Here is a 22,507-nt window from a genome sequence, read left to right as displayed (position 1 = left end):
TGGGTCAGAACTCATCTCCTCTAGACACAGTATACATGGGTCAGAACTCATCTACTATAGACACAGTATACATGGGTCAGAACTCATCTCTAGACACAGTATACATGGGTCAGAACTCATCTCCTTTAGACAATATGATTATAGAGAAAACAGTCAAATGAATTCAGAAGGACATTTAAAACGAATGAGACCGAATATTATGCGACACACGTGCTCTTAAAGATAAGTCGAGCTGTGGGAATATAGCAAAGAGACAATACAATGATTAAATCAATAGTTAGCTCTAATCAATATATGATTCCCCTACCGCCTCCTCTGATTGGATACTAAAGTGCTATGTCAGGTGCAGAAGTCTGGCCCTCATTGTTACTCCACCTGGCCATTTAAACATATAATGGCTACACACAGGAGATGTGTCTATAGCTTATATTTGTATAGGTAGGCCTGTTGTAAAGTGTTCTTTATCTCCCCCCCCCCCCTCTGTTGTTTATATCTGATTTCCTCAGATTTGACTTCCCAGAGTAGATTGGATGAGTGACTTGGTGTGTGTGTGTGTGTGTGTGTGTGTGTGTGTGTGTGTGTGTGTGTGTGTTCTGGGGGGTTCTGCTGATGCTGCATGGGCCATCACTCAGTTGGGGGCCATTGTGTTGCTGCTGAATGAGGACAGAGGAATCGGGGTGGGAGGGCGTGTGGGAGGGGTGGGGGGGTGGGGGGGTTGTGGTCATTGTCAACCCACACGGCTGTTGGATCAATACCTGAATTCATTAAGCAGCTAACTTGGAGCCATCAATATCTTCTCATAATTACCGGCTTCTGTGTCCTCAGCAGCTGGGCTAGGACACCTCTCTATCCTGTCCCCACTCATATTGGTCAGTAGGTTGTAAAAGTGTCATAGGAGCTGAAAAGCTTAAAAGAAACACAAAGTTGAACACTAATGGTGGTTAGGTTGTTCTAAAGTAGCCCATTGCTCTATGTTTGTGAAACTTGTGGTATTCATCCAAAATGTTTCTCCCATGTTTACTGCAGGCCTACATATGACAGGCTGCACCAGAGTGGCCTGGCTTCATCCTAGTTGCATGATAACAGATCGAGGTCTCTTGAATCAGAATTACTTTTATTACATCTTATTGTACATGTACACAAGAGTAAAATGATTAGGCTTGGTTCCTCAACTGTGAAATAGCAGCAACAATAAAAGATAAAGTAGATAAAGATAAGTAAAAATATGTAAAAAAAAAAATTAAAAAAGCAAGCAAAGCAAAATAGATCAAAAATAATAACTAATAATGTTAAAATAAAATTAAGTAAGTAATAATATGAGAAACTAAGAAGTGGTAAGTAATGATAATAAGTGTAGTGTAGTGTAGTGTAAAGTGTAAAGTAAGTGAAAGTGTGACCACTATGACAGATTTGATAGATAAACCAAAATTGCTTGATCTTCAAAGAGCTATGATATCGTGCCATGGTAAAGGTGTGTTGGTCACTCACCTCAGCCCGTAGAGATCACACGGATGCGCCTCTATGCGCATGCGCCTATTGGCGGTGGGTGTGTGCGGGCCCCTCGGTCTCTCTCTGTCGGGCCCCGGGGGTCATTAGTGTCCTGGGAGCCGCGGAGAGCGGCCGCTCCGAGGGGGAACATGACAGAGTGACTCGGATAAATGGCAAAGTTCAAAATGAAGACCTTCCGGCTGTGGCTGTTTTTTGTTTGGTGTTTTTTCCCTCTATCCAGTAAGTAGTAGTAGTGTTAGTTATTTCTGTTGTTTGTTAAAGGTTTGTGTTATGCTGAAGTTGGGCTGATTCCTGATCAATAATGGGACCGCTGCATGTGATAACACACAACAGTCTGCAGGCTATGGTACTGACTTGCTTCACCATATAGCCTATATTCACATGTTATGACCGTTGTATTTTATTGATGGTTCGTATTTGATCATATCGTATGTATTTACATTATGCATGCATGGCTTTCATGTTGTTTACACGAAGTCGGTCATTGCTTTGCCTTTATGCCTAATGTGTGCAGAAAAGCTCACGGTTTATCTCCACGATTCTTCCCTCAAATTCTGCTTTCCTTGTTTTCTTTTTCTGATTATAATAGCTCTATACAACATGCATTAAGCATTATAAGATATATGTACATGATGTTGTGCAATGATAACTGCAAAAATCGACAGAACGTGTAGTGATTATCATATGGCTTTCCCCTCCCCAGGTGTTGTATGTTTTAGTGAGTTATCGTTCATCACAGAGCCGAGTGATATCACTGTCTTACCAAAGGACTCGGCTGTGCTGGACTGCCTGGCTCACGGGCAGCCCCCAGTCACTATGAAGTGGCTTAAAAACGGATTTCCTATGGCAGCAAGCGAACATGCACAGTTCCTGCCCAACGGCTCCTTGTACATACCGACCGTGAAGAACGACAGGGGGGACTCTGACGAAGGATTCTATCAGTGCCTCTCTCAGAACAAATATGGAGCTATACTCAGCCAAAGATCACGCCTGACCATCGCAAGTGAGTATGAACCCCTATGGGAGGGGAGGGGGGAGACGAAAGTCTGTGACTTACCTTCAGGGGAAAAGCAAGATGTTTGTGAACGTCCTACATGCCTATTTGTAGTATGGCACTCCTGTGAACTTACAATGACTCATGGAAGCCCATGTTCAAATATATACCTCTGTGTGTTTGTAGTCAGCAACACATCTAACTGAAGTAAAGGATATCTAGAGACTATGTTTGTAGATGCTACATAATTTACTCCTATTATTACAATCAGTGAGCCACTTCTTCATTTGCATCAGTGCAGCAGTGCCCAAACTGTTCTCTATGGTTTGTCCCTGGTCTGCTACACAGAGGAATCTCTAAAAGGCCATTTGCCTGTTGGCTTTTGTTTGGCTGGCCCCGCTGCCCAGAAGAAAAGGCTGGTTCTCATTCTATTCAATGGTCCATATATCAGCGGACACGGCGATAGAGCTGGTAATTCAATAGGCCTGGCCGGCCACAGACAGATCTCACTTGGACTCTCTGTGGCAGATATACATCACATTGTAGAGTCATGGATACCGCCTCCCAGCTCTGGTGTGGCTCCTCTGAGGAGGGCAGGAACCTGAGCCAGCAAGGAGCTCACGGTTTAATATCTAGAATGAGGGATTGAACCAGGACTCGCTGTTGTGTCACGTGTGCACACATGGATGGTGGAGACAAGGTCTCAGGGTCACTTGCACTTTCCTTTCTGTAGTGCTTGTGGTGTTGTTGTTTTGTTGTGGAGGTGTTACTCACCAGGTTGGGTCTGTGGTCCAGCCCAGTGTTAAGAGAGTTCAGGGGGAGGGAGGGGGAGGGAGGGGGGGGTGGTCAGCTGGAGGTGGAGGCTCAGTTTGTTGTCCAGCAGAGAGTTGAGGGGGAGGGGGGTGGTTTGGTCAGCTGGAGGGTGGAGGATGGGATCTCTCTCAGCTCCCCTTCTGTCCAGAGGCCCATAGGGTCGGAGGTCAGCCAGGAGCGGCTTTGTGATGTCACCAGTGGGCCCGGCCCCCGGCTGGCTGTTCTCTCGGCCCAGGCTCTCTTTCACAGCCTCTCCTCCTATCATTGTCAAGTTGAGGCCTTTTGTCAGAACTATAAGCCCACGTTTCTCACACTTGAGTGAATAGCATTCCTTTCTTTAATCCCACAGTGATGATTCAGTTGTTATTTGAGCGAACAGTTTGATCAAGGTCCACCAATAGTCCAGCAAAAGTCCAAACCCCCAAAAGGCTATCATAAAAGTCTGTTGATTATATAAAATATATGTATATTATGAGTGGTTTGAACTTAAACATGAAAACCACTCTTCACTTCACGTGTTTCTTCTGTCTTAGTAAATCTATAGATTAATTTCCAATTGGTTAGTGAGGGTTGTGGAAACATTTGTGTTGGAGCAATACACCAATATCAAAATACCATTTGATACCATTTGTTTGGGACCATTTGTGTACCAATATGTGTGCTGACTTCGATCTTGGTCCCAGGCCGAGAGCTAAAATGAGATGGACAGGGGGTGGAGGAGAACTCTGACCTCTTCAGGGCAATCTTTGTGCTGTTTGACCCGACCATTGATTCACGCTTTACGACAGAGCAGACCGTGTTAGCAGAGCAGTCTGTGCTGAACCAGCTCTGTTGGCAAGAAGGCCCAGGGTTTTTATATTTTTACATGCAACATTTCCTTAAGGGTATGTTCTGGTGTGAAAGACCTTTTCAACAACAAATTAATTTCAAAATAAAGTCGTAACGGTTTCTTAGTCGTAGTAAGAGCCCACCACGTCTTCAGTCAAAGGATTTAAGAAAACGAACTGAGAGTTCCTTAATAAAGGAACTCTCAGTTCTAAGGGTCTGAAAAGAGGTGTCATATTGATACCATTACACCATAAATGAATAGGGAATGCTCTTCAATTTCAATCTCCCTAGTAGACCAGCGTTCTTAATGTTGATTTCATTTGGAGCCCTAGTGAATGATTTCCTTTAATATAGTATTGACTTCTTCCTCTAGTCTGGGGGTGGGAGGGCTTCCCTTTAATGAATAGTGCTAACTAACAGCCTTATTTATTGGTGGCTTTTCAAGATAAAGGCAGATCAGAGCAGACTGTGTTGTACATTTGGTTTTAGTCAGATGAGGGGCCTTCTCGGTGCAGAGAGAGTGAATTGATTAGTATTTAGCGATGACAATGCATCATCCTTTGTCATTCCTCCATTGATCCATTGATTGGACCAGCTGGTCACTATTGGTCCTCATAGATCAGCACCCCAAAGGCAAGATCATGGTCCTTGGAGGTCAATGGCTCACACACACAATCACTTAACACACACTCAGGGCTGTGGATGTATAACACACCAGCATTTGCCAGATTAAAAAACACAAAACCAATGCATGCATACATGTATCACAGAGTCCAATTCCGGTTCTCGACCTGGACTTCAGCAGACTCTTCCCCCACGGTGGTCTCAGGGTCTGCCCCGAGGGGTCCATGGATCCAATCTGAGGGAAGCAAGAAGCGAACCTCACGACTGTGATTTGTGATTGTGTTTTGTCTGTGTTTGTTGTCCACAGGTATTTCTGAATTCCTGGCCCACCCTGTGCCTGCGGGGGTCTCCGAGGGGTCGGTGGCTCGGTTCTGGTGCACCGTCACTGCCAGCCCTCAGGCCACCATCACCTGGGAGCTCAATCAAAGTCCGTTGCCCCTGGAGACCGACAGGTAGGACTGCTGACCTCCCCACATTATGACCAGAATCGTACATGCCCTAGTGTTGTGTGTGGGCTTTAGTTTTGGGTACATGCTCTGTTTTAACATGTTCTGATTGTGTCCTATAACATGTCTTCTTGTCTGTCGATTCTCCAAGAATCACAATCTTACCGAATGGAGTGCTTCAGATCCAGAAAGCACGGTTGGAGGACGCTGGACAATACCGCTGCGTGGCGACCAACATCGGCAATCGCATGAAGAGCAAAGAGGCAACTCTGACGGTCCACCAGGGTACGTACACCACATGCATCCATCCCTGCTGTATGCTGTACATGTATGCTTAAACTATCTCAAGTAAAACGACTTACGACTCTAACCATAGTTTCGAAGTGTGCTGACATTCTCCAGAGTTCCTCCCCCTAATCCTGAGTCATGGTTTTAATTATCTCTGTTCCTCTCCCTTTTTCATTTCAGGGACAGCCCCTAAATCTCGCCAGAGGCCCAGAATCATTGCCGGTCCCCAGAACGTCACGGCGGCCATGCATCAAACGGTCGTCCTGGAGTGTGTTGCCACCGGCAACCCTCAGCCAATCATCTCGTGGAGCCGGGCGGACAGCAAGCCCATCGACGTGTACAACGCCAAGGTGCTGGGCAGCGGCAACCTGGTGCTCACCGACGTGACGCCCCGGCACAGCGGCGTCTACCTCTGCAGGGCCACCACCCCGGGGACCCGCAACCACACCCTGGCTGCTGCCAACCTCACCGTCATGGGTACAGCCGCTCACCACTTAAACAGCTTAAACCCTGCTGCCGCAAAAGACTAACTTGTTCAGAGTTCATCTAGAGTCTGCGTAGCCTCCCCCTTACCATACCCCCACACCCATCTCATCTCACTGCGTATGTTGTACGTCCTTGCAACACAAAATAGTACTTTAGTTGTGTAGAATCTTATCCATGCTGTCTTTGTTGTATACAGGGAATGGGTTAACCTAACAACTGTTAGTTCTTGGCACTTGTTTCTATGAACATCCTTACTGCACCGACAGTGATGTGTTGTTTCTCTTTCTTCTGACAAATGTGCTTATTGTAAGGCGCTTTGGATAAAAGGATCTGTTAAATGCCCTAAATGTAAATGTAGATGTACTCTGCAATGGACTGACATTTGTTGTGAGGGGTATGCCGTCAATTGTGGATATTGGTTAAATGGTCTAAATTTTTTGAAAATACTATTCGCAATCATATATCAGGTAGGTGGTGTAAGAGATATCCTTTAACACGTTCAGGTGTTTTGGTGGATGAATAAATGAGAGAGCAGTTTGTGATGATGGGTCTTCTCTCGTCTTTGCTTCTAGTGCCTCCGTCCATTGTTGAGAGGCCAGAGAGCCAGACCCGTCCCAGAGCTGGTACGGCCCGGTTCATGTGCCAGGCAGAGGGGGTCCCCCAACCACGCATCAGCTGGCTGAAGAATGGCCAAAAGGTGCACCTCAACGGCAGGATCAAGATGTACAACAGGCAAGTACTCACTGTAATGGTGAGCCAGATCGATGTTACCATCACAGGTTAGCAGTGGCCCCCTAGTATAATGGGGCATGGAAAGCCCTTTGAGACGTTAACTGTGCTTAAGCGCTATATAAATTACAATCGACCTAACTTGACCTGGAGTATACCTCAGGAAACTCACAATATACCTCAGGAAACTCAGGAGTACACCTCAGGAAACTCAGGAGAAGCATATAGTGTGTTCCAACCGTCTGTCTTCTTGGTGGTTTCCTAGCAAGCTGGTGATCACCCAGATCATCCCTGAGGACGATGCCATCTACCAGTGCGTGGCGGAGAGCGAGCACGGCTCGGTGCTGTCCCTGGCGCGGCTCATCGTGGTCATGTCGGAGGACCGTCCCAGCGCTCCCAGGAACGTCCACGCCGAGACCATCTCCAGCTCCGCCATCTTGTTGGCCTGGGAGAGACCGCTGTACAACGCAAACAAAGTCATCGCCTACTCTATCCATTACATGAAGGCTGAGGGTGAGACACAGTCAGACAGAAATTTAACAAGATCTATTTTCTTTCCTCTTAAAGTGTATTATTATGATTATGATTATAATTATCACTTGAGAGTGGTGGTAATATGCATCCTGGTGGAATGTTTACTTTAGTATATGAAGGGATGAACATCCATGTTGTTGTGAATATGTGCATGGGAATAAGAAACAATGCATTGACTTCATCGAGATGTAAACACCATGCGTTGCAAATCTGCATTTGAACATTGCATCCAAACGGACAGATTCACTGTGTCTACTATAAGGTCGTCTTTATGGACAACAGGGAGGGCATCAAACACATCCCATGTTTAGGAAGTCTGGCAGCGCTATTTTGCCTCTGGTTTACATTACATGCCTGGACATCGACCATTAGATTTATGTTACTCTCTACAGTCAGGCCGTATGTCATCTTTCTCCTTGTGTTCTGGTCCTCAACGGTCTGCTTCCCCCCGTCCGCCCATCAGGTCTGAACAACGAGGAGTACCAGGCCGTGATCGGCAACGACACCACCAGCTACATCATCGAGGACCTGGAGCCCGCCCGCAACTACACCTTCTACATCGTGGCCTACATGCCGATGGGGGCCAGCCGTATGTCAGACCAAGTCAGCCAACACACCCTGGAGGACGGTGAGCACAGAGACGGCCGGCATTCCTGGCAGTAAATCAGTGCAGTACTTAAGGCAGCAGCCCTTTAATGTGGCTGTAGCGTGTACCGGGGGTGTCTGGGATGGGGAGAAAGAGGGGCTCGCATTCTTGCCTCTTGCCGCTGAAAGTTTTTTTTTATTTTTCTTACATTCTTTCGCACCAACTGTAGCACTTTCTGCAAGGAAGGTGATCGCTGCGTTTCATGTGGATGGTTTTAATCGTCTTCAGCAGATGTTGAATCACGTAGTCTTAGCCACTTCCTCTCCGCTGAGTCTGAAGTGTGTGAAGGTGGTTGACGGCGGTTCCTCTGCTGGCTTGTCGCTGCAGTGCCCCTGCGGACCCCGGAGCTGAGCCTGACCAGCCGGAACACCAGCGACATCCAGGTGAGCTGGCAGCCGCTGCCGGACAAGCTGAGTCGAGGCCGGGTGTCGGCGTACCGGCTGTCCTACCGCGCAGCGGCGGACCCCGACGTCACCTCCGTGGACCTGCCCCGCAACACCACGGAGCACCGCCTGGACGACCTGGAGCCCGACACCATCTACCTGCTCCGCATCGCCGTGGCGACCCGCGTGGGATGGTGCGAGCCCACCGCCTGGACCTCCCACCGGACGCCCAGGGTGTCCAGCAGCAAAGGTAACCAATGGCAGGACAGGACAGGTAGCGCTGCTGGGGTGTTTAATTCTGGGCTCAAGGTCACACACACACTTATATATATATATATATATATATATATATATATATATATATATATATATATATATATATATATATATATATATATATATATATATATAGATAGTATATAGGGGACCCACCATACACCCACCATGGCCAGAAGGGCAGGTTTTATTAGTCATTTGACGTTGCCGTAGACCATCAGTATGTGATAGATATTCCTAGGCCACATGAAAGTTATTGAAAAAGATCAAAAGCAAACAGTGTTGCTGCTGAGCGCCACACTGTGACCATAGGAACGCGGGGCCGTCTCTGTGTGGTGGCTGTTGTGCTGCTCTCCGGAGCAGAGAGGTCCTCCATGCCCCCACGCAGAGCAGCCAGCTCATGACTAGAGCTGGCCCGGCAGCATTGTCCCACAGTCTTTGTGTTGCTTACCCAGGGACCTTTGCCCCCGGCTGTCAGTGGTGTTGGAGTGGCCTCAGTCACGGGTCATAAAAGAGGGGCCTGGGGCATCTCTGTGTGGGGAAGAATGGCCCCTTTTCATGGCCGGGTGCCTTGAAAAGAGGAGTTGGTTGTTTGTCCAGCTCGTGCAGATTTCTGATCTGTTGAGCGTTAAGCTAAATAATGCAGAGATAAGAGAGGTGTATGATAAAGTAGCAGTGGTAGTAGCTGCCAATAAGTAGCGATCACTCATTGCAACTATGCTACTATGAGTGATGGGTAGCCTGCCGGATAAGGGCTGTGTGAACGCTCGTCAGTAGGCAAGGCATTGAGGTTGTGGGGGGGGGGGGGGGGGTGATTAATGAAAAGGCTGCTGGATCTATTGAAACCGTGTATTTATTCAAATCCATTCCGCTTCTGAAGAACCAAGTCTTAGCATACAAAATGCTCATACCACACTGCCATAAAACACTTTGGGGCTACTAAAGCAATAAAGTAACTTTGTGGAGAGGGTAGCATTTCACTCTACGAATGAGTTCTCACATGAAGGCTTTTCTGGGCATGGAAATTTCATGTGATCAAGACACATTGTGACTTGGCTTAGAGATAGGCATGGTTTAGCCTTCATGCTTTCATGTGTCATTTCTTGAACGCAGCCCTCTCCCTCTCTCTGTGTTTATCCTAAACGTGTTGTCTGTGTGTTCTGCGCCTCCTCTCTCCCCAGTGCCCGCTGCACCCCTCCTTCACCTGGAGCCCCTGAACTGTACCTCCGTCATCGCCCGCTGGCAGACGGCCCCGGGAAGCGTGGTGGTGCAGGGCTACCGCCTGTCCCACCACGAGGAGGGCCGCCCCGAGCAGCCCACCGTCCAGCTCCCGGCTCTGCTCTCAGACTACACCATCAGCAGCCTGGGTGAGTCTCTCCCTCAGGGTGTCCCCGCCCCAGAAGGTACAAGGACCATCCTTTTTAAAGCCCCATTTGTTTTTGTATTTTTGGGCTTTTTGGAAAGACGGTACTTACTTCACCTATGTGAAGGATATGAACTAACTCAGTATCAGTATGACATCCTGATATTTAAATCACTGTTCTGACGGTTTTGGAAATGGCCGAAGCCCATTTGGCCCCTGATCAATGAGAGTCCTGCTCTGCATCAGGCAATTAACTCTGACCCGCGACCGGCTTATTTGCATTAGGGCCTGCTGTCCGGTGATCAATACAGTCTGACCCCTCTTTATCAAACAGCCACCCCCTCTTTATCAAACAGCGGCCCTCGGCAGCCTGCCTGATGCATTGTGGGAGCTCAGCCTCTCAGAAACAAGGGATCACCGGCCTCCAGATGTCCCCTCCCACCACCGTTTTTCCATCCCGGTCCTGCATAATTACCCCCTGGCCATTGTGTCGGGTCCAGGGGCCACACCCGCCCTGTGAGATTCTGGCCCCTAGCGGCCCCCTCCCCCAGCGCTCCCACAGCCTCCTCAGCTGGACACGGACGGGGTCTCCTGGGACTGGCCGCACCGAGCTGGACAGAGTGGGTGACCTCTGTCCAGCTCGCTCTCCCCCCTCCCTCCCCACGTCTCTCTCTGCGTTGTCCATGCAAATGATCTCCAAAGACCCGGTCTGGACCTCTGTAGTCCACTGCCATGTCCATCAGACCTTATTCAAGTCAATATGGTCAAAGCTGCCCTCATAGGTTGCTGTGGAGCGGTGTGGTAGGGTTGGGGGTCCACTTTGCATTCTCGCTGGAATCCAAATGGTAAAAATCAAGTGACGTCTTTTCTCAAATGTCTGAGTGATTTAACAGAATACTGACTCGAGCTAGTGGTTAAGAATGAGACAAACAACCATGCTAAACACTCTTGTTGTCTTGTTTTATTTTGTACCGTACCCAGCTCAGTATCCGTGGTATTGTTGGGAGTGGGGCTCGCTGAAGTCAGTCTCAGGAAGACCTAGCCCTGCCAGAGGAAACAAAAGAGGCCTCCGGTCCTGAGCCAGGATTCCTTCTGTTCTATCTTGGCCAGACCCTTTGACCTCAACCCCCCCCCCCCCCCCCCCCGGTCCCCGTGATCTCAGCAGCTGAATGCAGGCTCTGAGCCCCACCCCCCCCCCCCCCCCACCTCCACCGGTCACCGCCCTGCGTCTGGCCCCGATGCCTCAACATGCTGGAGGCTCCACAACAACCTCCTTGCGCTTGCTGCTGTCTGTGTCCTGGGGGGTTGAGGAGAGCCGGGGGGGTCAGCAGCCATCGGAGCTGGAGCTGAAGACGCAGCGATACCTCATGTCTCTGTTTCTCTCAGGCTGAAGCTCATCACGAGAGTTATAGAGATATTAGAGGTAGCCATCTTTGGCTTTCAGTCCAACTGCCCCCCACTCCCCTGGTGAGGGGGAGAAGCAGGGTTCAACCTTAAGCCTTAAAGAGGGACATACGCACCGGGATGTCATGGTGTTGTCGATATTATTTGCAGGCCGTATTGATTGGTCACCCTAGTTACCAGGCCTTCAGTAGGGCTGCCAGCCTAACACAATGACAGCCCATGATGGATGACGTGTGAGTGTGTGGACGCTGTATTGTGTCTGCATGGGGGGGGTTAGCCGTGAACACAGAGCGCCCGCTTGGCCACTCGCTCTGAATGACACTTTGTGGAAAGTGGCTTTTTCTCCTTATTTTTGATGCTAATGAAAATAATTCCATGTTTAAATCCAAAAAGTTAATATATATATATAGCATCTTATATAATCATACATATATATATGACATCATTGCTATGCAGCAGCAGAGTATAGTAGTTGTATTGTAATTACAATTGTGCTGTGGATTATCTTCGGATCACATCTCCTGTTTAGTGGAGTTTGGCGTTTAAAGCACATGTTAGAAATGAAACTCCCTTCATTTTACTGCAGATCCAAAGACAAAGTATCATGTGAAGCTGCTGGCCTTCAGCCAACTGGGAGACGGCTACCAGTCGGACCAGACCATCAGCACTCCGGCATGTGTTTGTAAGTAGATAGCTCAGCAGCCACAACACTGGGCTAGCCACATATTGTAATGTTCCAACAAGTGGAATATTCGTAAACAATCATAACTTTGGTTGATGATATTTACTTTGTAACGTTACACAAAAGTTACCATTCGGTATGTTTTTCGGTACAGCAGTTTTTATTATTTTGTTTTTATTAAACAATTTGATTTTGATTTGATTTATTAAATTGTATCAAACAAATGCCTTACACAAACGAAAAGACATCAACTTCAATTGAGGATAAAAACACAATAAAGTCCAGGACTTATTTCCATCAACACAAAACACCAGGACAAGACAATACACTCACAGAGTGTGTGATAATCAATAAAAACTAATAACTTTTTATTAGTTAATTAAAAAAAAAATATATATATATATATATATATATATATATATTTTTTTTTTATATATATATATTTTTTCCGGTACGTACCGAAATTAAACGTGCATCAAACCGTTAGGCCTGTACCAAAATTTTTGGTGCGAATACGCGTCTCCTTACACCCCTACTTGGAGTCACACACCCTATGCCCTCCTGAAATGTGCCTTTCTGCGTCTGCTCCCCCCAGCGGTGAGAGACCACCTGTCCTCCGTGCCCCCGACCCCCAGTCACGTGACCATCACGGCCAACGGCTCTTCTTCGGTGGTGGTGCGCTGGAGCCGCCCGGCCTTCATGGCGGGGAAGGCTCTGAGCTTCAGTGTCCGCTGCACCCCCGTGGGAACGCACAACGCCACGGCCGTACGCTACCTGCAGACGTAAGACAGAGCTCCTCGTGGAAATAAAGAGTTGACACACACACAGAACTCAGGAGGGGCGGCATGTGGCTCAGGAGGTAGAGCGGGTCGGCTGGTAACCGGAAGGTTGCTGGTTCTACCCCCTGCTCCTCCTAGCTGAGTGTCGAGAGTCGAGATGTCCCTGAGCAAGGCACCTCACCCTAACTGCTCCCGACGAGCTGGCTGCCGCCCTGCGTGGTTGTAAATGTGTGTATGAATGGGTGAATGTTAGGGCACATTGTAAAACGCTTTGAGTGGCCACTGGTTAGAAAAGCGCTATATAGTAAATGCAGTCTATATAACACATACACAGAACTTATGAGGGGACATGGCACATTGCGCTTAACAACAAGTTACCAAATAATTAAATACAACAAGGGCTGAAAAGACACTTTACCAAAACTTCAAGTGAAGGCTTTCACATTCCCTTGATTGGTTCCTTTATTAATCCACTTTCTGAACATCATTTGTACTTGGGGGCTTGGGAGGAACCGTTCTGGAGGTTTGCACTCTGCAATACGCGAGGAAGGTGAGGTCCTGGTACGTCAGTGTTTCACCATATGCTTTGTTTCCCATCTGTTCACAGCATCAAGCAGAACATGACGGTGCAGAACCTCAGTCCAAACACGCGCTATGAGTTTGTGGTCCGTCTTCATCTGGACCAGATGTCCAGTCCCTGGAGTCCGGTGGTCTACCACCAGACCCCCGCCACCGGTAAGCTGCCAGACTTCATCTAGCTTCCATACTGTCACCTTATTCCAGGTTTATGGAACATCCATAAACTACTGAGTTAATACCCCTTGAGTATCAGTCGGCCTGCCTGAGCTACTCTTTGAGTGGCTAGAACTGGTAATCATGATGGTCTTAGGGGGATGTGACATCCTCCTTCAGGTGACAGTGTTTGCACAGAGCCTTTATTCCCGTGTGTTGGCGGTGATGGAGCTGTGATGTGATGGTTCTGTCCCCGGGTCCACAGCCCCCACCCAGCCGCCGTCGGCCGTGCGGATGACCCTGATCGAGGACGACACAGTGCTGGTGTCCTGGAGGGAGCCTGCGGACCCCCTGCTGGTGGTCACCCACTACACCCTCCTTTACGCCTCGCAGAAGGGCTGGCTGGCCGGGCGCTGGATGATCCTGCAGAGGGACGGTGAGTCACTCCACCAAACGCCCACAATGGGGTTTGAAACACACAGCGTTGGCTCATCACCCGAGGACCGGAGGGGGAAAGATAGTCATGATGTTTAAAGTGACCTGTGTCTGAATTGACTTTAAAGGCGTACGCTAATAGAAATAGTTTCACCTCAACCTTATAACTTGATGAAATGCAACATGGCTGCCGAAGCATTTGATAGTATTTACATTTAACTCACTGTCACTTGGAAAACTAAGAACTCAAACTGAAGCTCTGAAAAGCCAAACCCTGCAAAAGAGTTGTTGAACAGCAATGGATGAAGTCCTGTTCCCCCCTCTCACGCTCACCATGAGCCTGTGAAGCTGCACGATGTTCTCACACCAGGGCTCATGTGTTACTGTGTCAGGGAGCAACACCATGGCCCTGCTGGAGAAGCTGGAGCCTGGGAACATCTACCTGGTGAAGATCTGTGCTGCCAACCAGTTCGGAGAAGGTCCCTACTCCAGCCTGGTGGACGTGGCCCTGCCCCGGGCCAGTGGGCACCGCAGCAAGAACCCCAGGCACTCGGACAGCTTCCCCGAAACACCAGGTACAGAACCAGAACCAACCAGCATGGCTCTATTAACACCAGGTACAGAACCAGAACCAACCAGCATGGCTCTATTAACACCAGGTACAGAACCAGAACCAACCAGCATGGCTCTCCAGTCCTGCTTAGTTGGATTAAACAATCAATCAGAATATAATTGTGTGAAAGTTCCAACGGAAAATCTAAATTATTCAGAAAGTAAAGGCTCCCGTATCTCTAATAGATACCGCCCTCAATTATTCAACCAGTGAATTAAAAATGAATAGTAACTGATTCCTTCTCTCTGTCTTTCTGTCATCGCTGGTGGTTCAGTAACCTGTTGATGAAATATTAATAGCTGCATGGTGAATTGCTTTGTTTGTTTTGCTTCCTAGCCCATTCCAACAGCATCTACCACATAGACCAGCGATCCATGACAGGCATTATCGTGGGCGTCTGCATCGCTCTGTCCTGTATCGTCTTGTGTGCCTTGATCCTCATCAACAAGGGAAGATCCAGGTAAGGGAATTCAGGATAAGGGAGTGGCTAGGGCCCTAACAACATGTCTTTCCACGAGTACACCCTCCTGCTCACATGACGGACTTCACTGTAAGTCGATTTGGACAAAAGCCTCAGCAACATGACAAAATACAAAGAAGTCCTTATTTCATCCCACATGGTGTTGTGGATGCAGGCTGACGTTTCGTCTCTGACAGGAAACCTTCCGGTCGGAAGCTGGTCGGCGTGCTGAGCGGCGACGGGCCGCAGGCGGGCAGGCAGCCGCCCTCGGAGAACGCCGAGGTCCTCGTACCCATGATGAGACCGCCCTTCATAGACGCCAAGGTGAGAGACACCACACGGCGCCCCCTGTGGGTCCGACCAGGCGTGGACATTACATTTACATTAAGGGCATGTAGCATTAAGGGCATGGCGCTTTTATCCAAGGCAACTTACAATAAGTACATTTGTCTTAGGAAGGTGAAACATTACATCGCTGTCGGTACAGTAAGGTTGTTCATAGAGCCAAGTGCAAAGCATTAACAATCACTGGGTTAACCCGTTCACCGTATACAACAAAGATAGCTAGGATGAGATGCTACAACAACTAAGTACTATAAATAAGTACGACATACAATCAGAGCGTACATTAAGTGCCAGGATGTACAACATACAATAAGTATGAGGGGTGGGACGGGGTGGCTATGCAGAGTCTAGGTGAACTCTGAACAGGTGAGTCTTGAGTCATAGGAAACATTTTCGTGTTCCTTTCATTCTAACGTCGTTGGTTAACCGATCCCCACCTCGCTGTCTCCAGGGCGGACCCCGCATGCTGCTCAGCCGCTCCAGTCCACCGCACAGCGCCACCAGGAGCAACAAGTGGCGACTCTTCTCGAGGGAGAAGCCTAATCCCAATATAAGTGATGTAAGTCGTGTTGAGGTTCAGCGTTGGTTTCAAGGCATTGGTCCCAGACCTCCAGTGGTGCTCCTACAGATTCACTCAAACTGCGTTCCTCTGTCGGGGGCCACAGGCGGAGAAGAGGGCCTGCCTGTACGAGGCGGGCAAGACGGTCCTGCGGTACGAGGGGAGGCCGGGGTCCGCCGCCCTGCCGCCCTTCTCCCGGGAGATCATCTTCGGCCCACAGCCCCATCAGGACCAGCCCCCCGAGAGCTCGCACACCAGCGAGGGCAGCCAGGAGACGGCCGACTCGGGACACTACTCCAACGAGGAGATGAGCAGCGAGGAGATGAGCAGCTCCTCGTCAGGAAGTGGCGGCGGCGGCAGCAGCAGCCGAGCAGAGCCGCCTTCCTCCGGTCCCGCCGGCGGCCCTGCGGCCGTGGTGGTGGTGGTCGGGGAGTTCACTCCGTCGTTCAGGGCGGAGAACGACAAGATTGAAATCTGCGCCCTCCCTCACCGGCCCCCTGACACGGGCGGCCAGGCGGGTGTGGTCTCCCTGCCGTCCGTCTTCCCGCCCCACCTGGCCAGTTCCTGACACCACCACCGCCCCCCCCACGGCCTTCTTCGACCCACCGCCAGCAGTGACCCCTCGGGGCGCCCTGACCTGCAGGCTTCTCAGGGACAGAGGTCAGGGAGCCGGCGATGAGGGCTGAGGTGGTGCTTCTTCTTCTGGCATATCTCAGGATTTTAACTGCATGTTGTTACTTCTTTCTTTCCTTTTTTTTTTTTTTAACTATCTGCCTTTGTATGTGTCGTGAGTCTGTGTGTATGTCTGTCTGTCTGGCTGTCTGGCGTGTGTGTGTGTGTGTGTGTGTGTGTGTGTGTGTGTGTATGTGTGTGTCTATGTGCGGGCATGTGTTGTGCATTGTCTGACCTAAACCAAAGCTCACCTATGATGAATGTTTAAAAGAATGTCAAGAAATGTCTTTCGATTTCGGATACGTTTTCATTGTATTTAATTTCTTCCACTGGAGCAGCAGGAGCGATTAATCCCTTTGAAACTAACTGTCTACCTCAACCGTCTGTTTCTGTATGTACATTTCTACCTCCTTTTTTCGCAGTATGTGGTGCAGTATTTTGTCAAGACTCAGGGGGCAAGGTTGAAGCATTTTAACGTCTCGTCTACCTGTGTCGGTGCGTTATCGTTGGGTCGGGTTTGGCTTTACCACCGTTTCTCCACGTATTATTTACAAGTTTAAAACAGCTTTTTATATCTCACATTTCATAGCATGCTGTGAAAAGAATAAGTGCATTAGACATTGTCTGACTTTTTGAGTAATATCATACCAAAAAACGACGGCTGGCATTTCAGTGCACTGGTTTCTAATAGCTTTAACATGGCCTTATTGCTGAAGGGCGTGGCGTTTTATGGATAAGGTGGATCCAAAGACGGGAAAGAGAAAATGTGTCCAAAGAATGATGAATTTTTAAGTGCTACCAAAAAATAATACTATGTAGATGTACATTAAGAGTGTGTAGTCCGAACCTTTTTCTTAGCAATGATCTAAGGAACCCAGGAGGGGTGGTATGAATGGTTTTGCTGAATATGTATTTCTTTTCCCTTAATGCTATTGTTTCTTGGTGAAAGCTTTAACACAAGACTCCTGGCCTTGTGTTCCACTTGCCTTCTAAAGAGCTGCTGAGTGCAGCAGTGACACTGACGCTATTATCCAAAGAGTTGTACGCTTCCTCAGATGGGTTACGCCTCATATCCTTCTGCCTTGGCTGTGATACGGTAGATATTATGGACAACAGACCAAAGATTGTGGGTTCTGTGGGTGATAGATTATGATTGTGACGAGGAGAAATATTTTATCAAGGGATATCTGTCACTACTACTACTCACTAATAATACTGAATTGGGAAGATCTTTCCTTTCATAACATCCCTGTCTTGTCTTGATGAAGGCACGGATGCTGACTATCAAAATATTGACCCTCTGTGTGAAGAGCAACATAATCAAATTGTATATCTATATAGCAAAAGAAATCTTGCCAAAGAAACTTGAGAAGTCTCTGTTATTAAGTGATTTGTTTTTTCTTTGGTTTGCATTTTGGAAAAAAATATTGCATATAAATGTGATAGTATTTTCAAGAGTTTTAGAAGACGTTATCAGGATAGTCCTTTGCGTTGTGTCACGCTTGAGAGATCAAACGGTGTTGCGCTGCCGGTTTGGTCGTGTCCATTTGAGAACACTTAAAGGTTGTACGGTTACACAGAACTTTGGTTTGATTTGACCTTTTAGCATATTTCTTTGTTCCAAAATCCCCACCTTCTTTTGATCCGTGTCTGAACCTGATATTAATGGTTTGTCCTGTGTTTTTCCCCTGTGGAATGGATTGGTAAAAATGGCCAAATGGTGTTCGCTGGTAATTAAGCTACATGAACTCCAATGCCAATTGTAAAGGAGAATTTGTTCTTATTGTTATTATTTAACTTATGCTTCTCTCATTTCAAGTGTTTTAATATGTTTATAATTTAGTCCCACGTTAAACTTCTATATTTTTTGTATTTTCTGTGCTGAAATGTCGTTACATCCCTCTTTGATTCTCTCAAGATGGCCACAAGTAGAAAATAAAACAATTACTGAAAAACACAATGTTTCACTTTATTTGGGATATGGTGATTCGATTCTGTGTGTGTGTGTGTGTGTGTGTGTGTGTGTGTGTGTGTGTGTGTGTGTGTGTGTGTGTGTGTGTGTGTGTGTGTGTGTGTGTGTGTGTGTTAATGTTGAAAGTTTTATTTTCAGGATAAACCTCTTGAGATGTACCTTCGAGGAGTCCTGACAAAAGACACATGAGAACACAATATGGAACAAAGAGCAGACATGGTTACAGTTACAATTAGACTAATTATTAAAGGACAAAAACAAACACACACACACTCACACACCATGCACGCACACACGCACATATCACCCTTAAATCTAGACAGCCACACCTGACTTAATACAACAGTAAGAAGACAGTTAAGAGGAGCAGGCTGCGTGAGGGGAGTGATGAGAACATTTTGAAATGAACCTCAACACTGCAGAGATTTCAGAGGAGTTCGTAGGTCGTTCCAGTCTCTAGGAGCCTTATAATAAAAGCCTTTTTTTTTCCCTTATTCAAGTGAGATGTGTGGGACATGAAAAGGGAAATTATCATTATTTCGAAGATAAAAAATAATTGTGTGTGATGAGTAGTTCCTGTAAATATATAGGATGTACATTATACAGTGGGGAGGTCGAAAGTGAACATTTTAAATAAATCTTCATAAATTATTCAATGTTACATCCAAATTTCCGTTTTGAAGCAATTTGATATACAGTCTGAAACACCAATAGAACAGCCAATCTTTTTACATAAATAATGAATCCATAGCCCCATATATTTTACACATTTAATAGTAGTGCACCACCAAAATAAATACGAGTAGCAGATGACAGCCTTTGCCTTGAAGCAAACAGCATGATCTAAGTGTAAAGGTCACAACACCGTCGTGATTTTTTTTTTACACTGAATGAGCATAGGCCTGAATAAAATCAAAAATAGATTTGGGCATATTACCTTTTACAAAACACTTTATTTTTTGTCTCCACATTTTTTGAAATTCGTCAAAAACACCCCATGGTCAAACGTTACAATTGCATTCAGTCAATACACACATTGGAGAAATTTGCAGTAAAACGCCGGCAGGGGGCGGTAATGACCAGGGGGCAGCGGGCTGTTTCCTAACCGGCAGGGGGCGATAATGAACCATGAGTAATGAACAGGGGGCAGCGGGCTGTTTCCTAACCGGCAGGGGGCGATAATGAACCATGAGTAATGAACAGGGGGCGGCGGGGTGTTTCCTAACCGGCAGGGGGCGGTACGGAGAAGGGGGCAGCGGGACGTTTTCTCACCCAGAAGAAGACCTTCACACGGTCTTGTTTTCCTCAGCGTGTGACATCAGGTCCTCTTCGGGAACGAGGACCCAAAATGCGCATTGAAAAATGCTATTTCTGCTCGGGGCCTGTCTACCCCGGGCATGGGAACATGTTTGTTCGAAATGATTGCAAGGTATGTCGCTGTCTGGTCGTGTGGCCGCCGATAGTTTGGTGCTGTACGGTTGTTTTTCGGCAGTGCTAGCCACCAGGCTAGGCTAACTTCAGCCATTTAAACGTGCTGAGGCTCTCACGTGTTACCATGTCACAGTCTGTTCAGTAATCCGTGGCTCTGAGATTATACTGAAAGCATGTCACTTTTATATGAAATTTTCAATAATTGTCTTTTACGTGTTTGCGGACTTGAGCAACATTAACGTGAAATAGTCGATGAATCCGTCAGAATGTGGTGTTCCTCTTGTCATGTTGCGCCCTCTAGCGGAACACACCTGGCTGTGTGCCAGGACCCTCCATTAAGTTTATTTCCCTTCATCTGCGTTTGTTTCTTTTACTCTAGGTCTTTAGATTTTGCAAATCCAAGTGTCACAAAAACTTTAAGAAGAAGCGTAACCCAAGAAAGACCAGATGGACTAAAGCCTTCAGGAAAGCGGCAGGAAAGGAGTTGACAGTGGTGAGTTGGTTTCTATTTGATTTCAATAGATTTACAACATGTATCCCAATGCTTGTGTGTTCAGATGTCGTTGTTAACACGACTATGCTAATTTTTTTAGGATAATGCTTTGGAGTTTGAGAAACGTCGCAATATTCCTCTTAAATACCAGCGTGAGCTTTGGAGCAAGACAGGTAAATCTAAATGCCACTGAAAGCTAGAAATGGTTATTGGTTGATTCTATGAACTCAATCAAATGTGTAATTTGCATTTCTGAATCTATAATGTCCTTTCTATTCCAGTGGAAGCAATGAAGAAAGTAGAAGTGATAAAAAATAAACGACAGGCGAGATTCATAATAAACAGGTAAGATGTACTTTTCATACCTAGGTCAGTAGTAAGTAACATCAATTAACAATGCCTTATTGTATGTCAACACTCCTTAAACGTGGGATGTTGATCAGTAGGAGAGAGTTGGTAGTCTCAGCAATGAGACCCATGCCCTTAACACTGTTCCCCATCTCTAGACTGAAGAAGGGCAAACAGCTGGACAAGGAAGAGGCTATCAGCTCGGTCAAGAAGAACATTCACCTCATCAGGGCACCACATGCGGGTGAGTCAGCTGGCACAACAAATTACGTCCAAGATAGTACGGGGATGAGGAGGCTTGAGCCCCAGCCCATGGTTCTGGTTTCAAACCCCAGTCCCTGCAGTTTATTTATAGGCATCCTTTAGCAAGATGCCTTACCCCTACCTGCTTATTAATGACATGTCAAAAAAGGTTATTTGGATAAAAGCATCATTCATACAGTTACTAAATTAAAATAAATAGTAAACTTCGATGGAAACAATCACAGCGTGATGAGATGTGTGGCCTTTGTGACTTCCTTCTAGAATGCTTGCATATTGAACTCTTTATTGTGTAAGATTGGTTCTAATACTTTTGTCTGTCTTCCAGGCAAAGCCAAACAATTGGAAGAAAAGATGGAGCAGAAGTTGCAAAAAGACGTCATGGAGGTTGATGAACCAATCTCCATATTTCCATAAAATTACAAAAGCTGTTTCTTTTATTTCCTAAGGATCTTAAAGGAATGCAAACTCCCCTTGTGTGAAATGTATTACACCAATGTTTTTTTGTACCAATGTTCAGAATGAGCATTTATTCCCTCTGATAATATTACTTTATTAAACAGTGAAAATAATTCAAAATTGACATAAAACAAACCGTTGGAGAATTCTGTATATAAGTTATTCTGTTTAACCATTTATTCCACATCGTAAACGTGGTTGGGGTTTTCAAGTTGGCTCATTCTAACGAAGGAATGTGGGAAATGGATGACATTTTTTGAAAACGAAATAAAGCTACTTGTACTCATGAATGTGTTAATTGATATTAGCAAAAACAATTGCACACCATTAATTCTGAACACGTTAAGTGAAAGGTGTAGAAAGTTGGAAGGGCAATCATGGTTAAAAAACAAACAATTGTTTCAAGCCTTAAGGTAAAACCAGCTTGAGTGTAGGGATAACCTCAGGCCCATTGTGATGTCTACACTTCATATCTGAGATGTGCAGTATCAAACCAAATAGTTGGGTCCTACAGATATTTCCAAGATTGATAAATTACTAAATCTAAATAGCTGTTATAAAATGGGGCATATTCGTTCATGTTATTTCTGTTAGTTGGTTCTTTTGAATAGGTCAAATATTACAAAGCTGCACTCTAGCATGAATCCATGTCATTGTTGGAGATGGGATGTGTTCCTCACCCCAGCTCTGCCCTTAAGTCATCACTTTGAGAGTTCCTGTTTTTTAATCATTCACACCAGGGCAGTATTTTAGTAATCTCTAAATAAACCATGATTAAGGTTAAATCCGACTGAACTGAAAACATCCAATACAAACACACACATCTGAATACAACAGCAGCCATAGACATAAATCAGATTTAGTTGGGTCAACACCTACTCATTTGTAATTGGTGCACACGTTCTTAGGGCTGAACCATGTAATTGATAGAGCTGGGACGTGT

At 46.6% G+C, this 22,507-nt stretch overlaps 2 protein-coding genes across 2 annotated transcripts; both read left to right on the top strand.

Annotated features, from left to right (window-relative positions):
• Window positions 1-1,658: 1,658 nt before the first annotated feature.
• prtgb (protogenin homolog b (Gallus gallus)) lies at window positions 1,659-16,496 on the top strand (the record flags this gene model as incomplete). Its single annotated transcript, XM_084477801.1, has 19 exons — window positions 1,659-1,728; window positions 2,213-2,512; window positions 5,076-5,220; window positions 5,366-5,499; window positions 5,683-5,979; window positions 6,561-6,724; window positions 6,987-7,230; window positions 7,715-7,879; window positions 8,225-8,530; window positions 9,738-9,923; window positions 11,910-12,005; window positions 12,601-12,787; window positions 13,392-13,519; window positions 13,782-13,952; window positions 14,344-14,526; window positions 14,901-15,024; window positions 15,222-15,348; window positions 15,821-15,928; window positions 16,035-16,496. 19 exons carry the CDS (start codon window positions 1,659-1,661, stop codon window positions 16,494-16,496), a joined length of 3,597 nt encoding a protein of 1,198 aa, XP_084333927.1.
• A 3,371-nt stretch (window positions 16,497-19,867) lies between these two features.
• On the top strand, window positions 19,868-21,850 carry rsl24d1 (ribosomal L24 domain containing 1). The gene is made up of 6 exons (XM_084476976.1): window positions 19,868-20,001; window positions 20,383-20,496; window positions 20,597-20,669; window positions 20,778-20,841; window positions 21,003-21,088; window positions 21,434-21,850. The coding sequence occupies exons 1-6, from the start codon at window positions 19,921-19,923 to the stop codon at window positions 21,520-21,522; spliced, it is 507 nt and encodes a 168-aa protein (XP_084333102.1). The 5' UTR covers window positions 19,868-19,920; the 3' UTR covers window positions 21,523-21,850.
• The last annotated feature ends 657 nt before the right edge of the window (window positions 21,851-22,507 follow it).

This window comes from Micromesistius poutassou (assembly GCF_964030765.1).
Source record: "Micromesistius poutassou genome assembly, chromosome: 13".
NCBI lineage: Eukaryota > Metazoa > Chordata > Actinopteri > Gadiformes > Gadidae > Micromesistius > Micromesistius poutassou.
This window is presented reverse-complemented; position numbering and strand designations above follow the sequence as displayed.

Bases quoted from the DNA above. Each gene is read 5' to 3' on its own strand.
- rsl24d1 (XM_084476976.1), top strand. From the start codon at position 19,921: ATGCGCATTGAAAAATGCTATTTCTGCTCGGGGCCTGTCTACCCCGGG. The intron at 20,497-20,596 runs GTGAGTTGGTTT...TAATTTTTTTAG, and splicing joins CAGGAAAGGAGTTGACAGTG to GATAATGCTTTGGAGTTTGA. The intron at 20,670-20,777 runs GTAAATCTAAAT...TTTCTATTCCAG, and splicing joins TGAGCTTTGGAGCAAGACAG to TGGAAGCAATGAAGAAAGTA.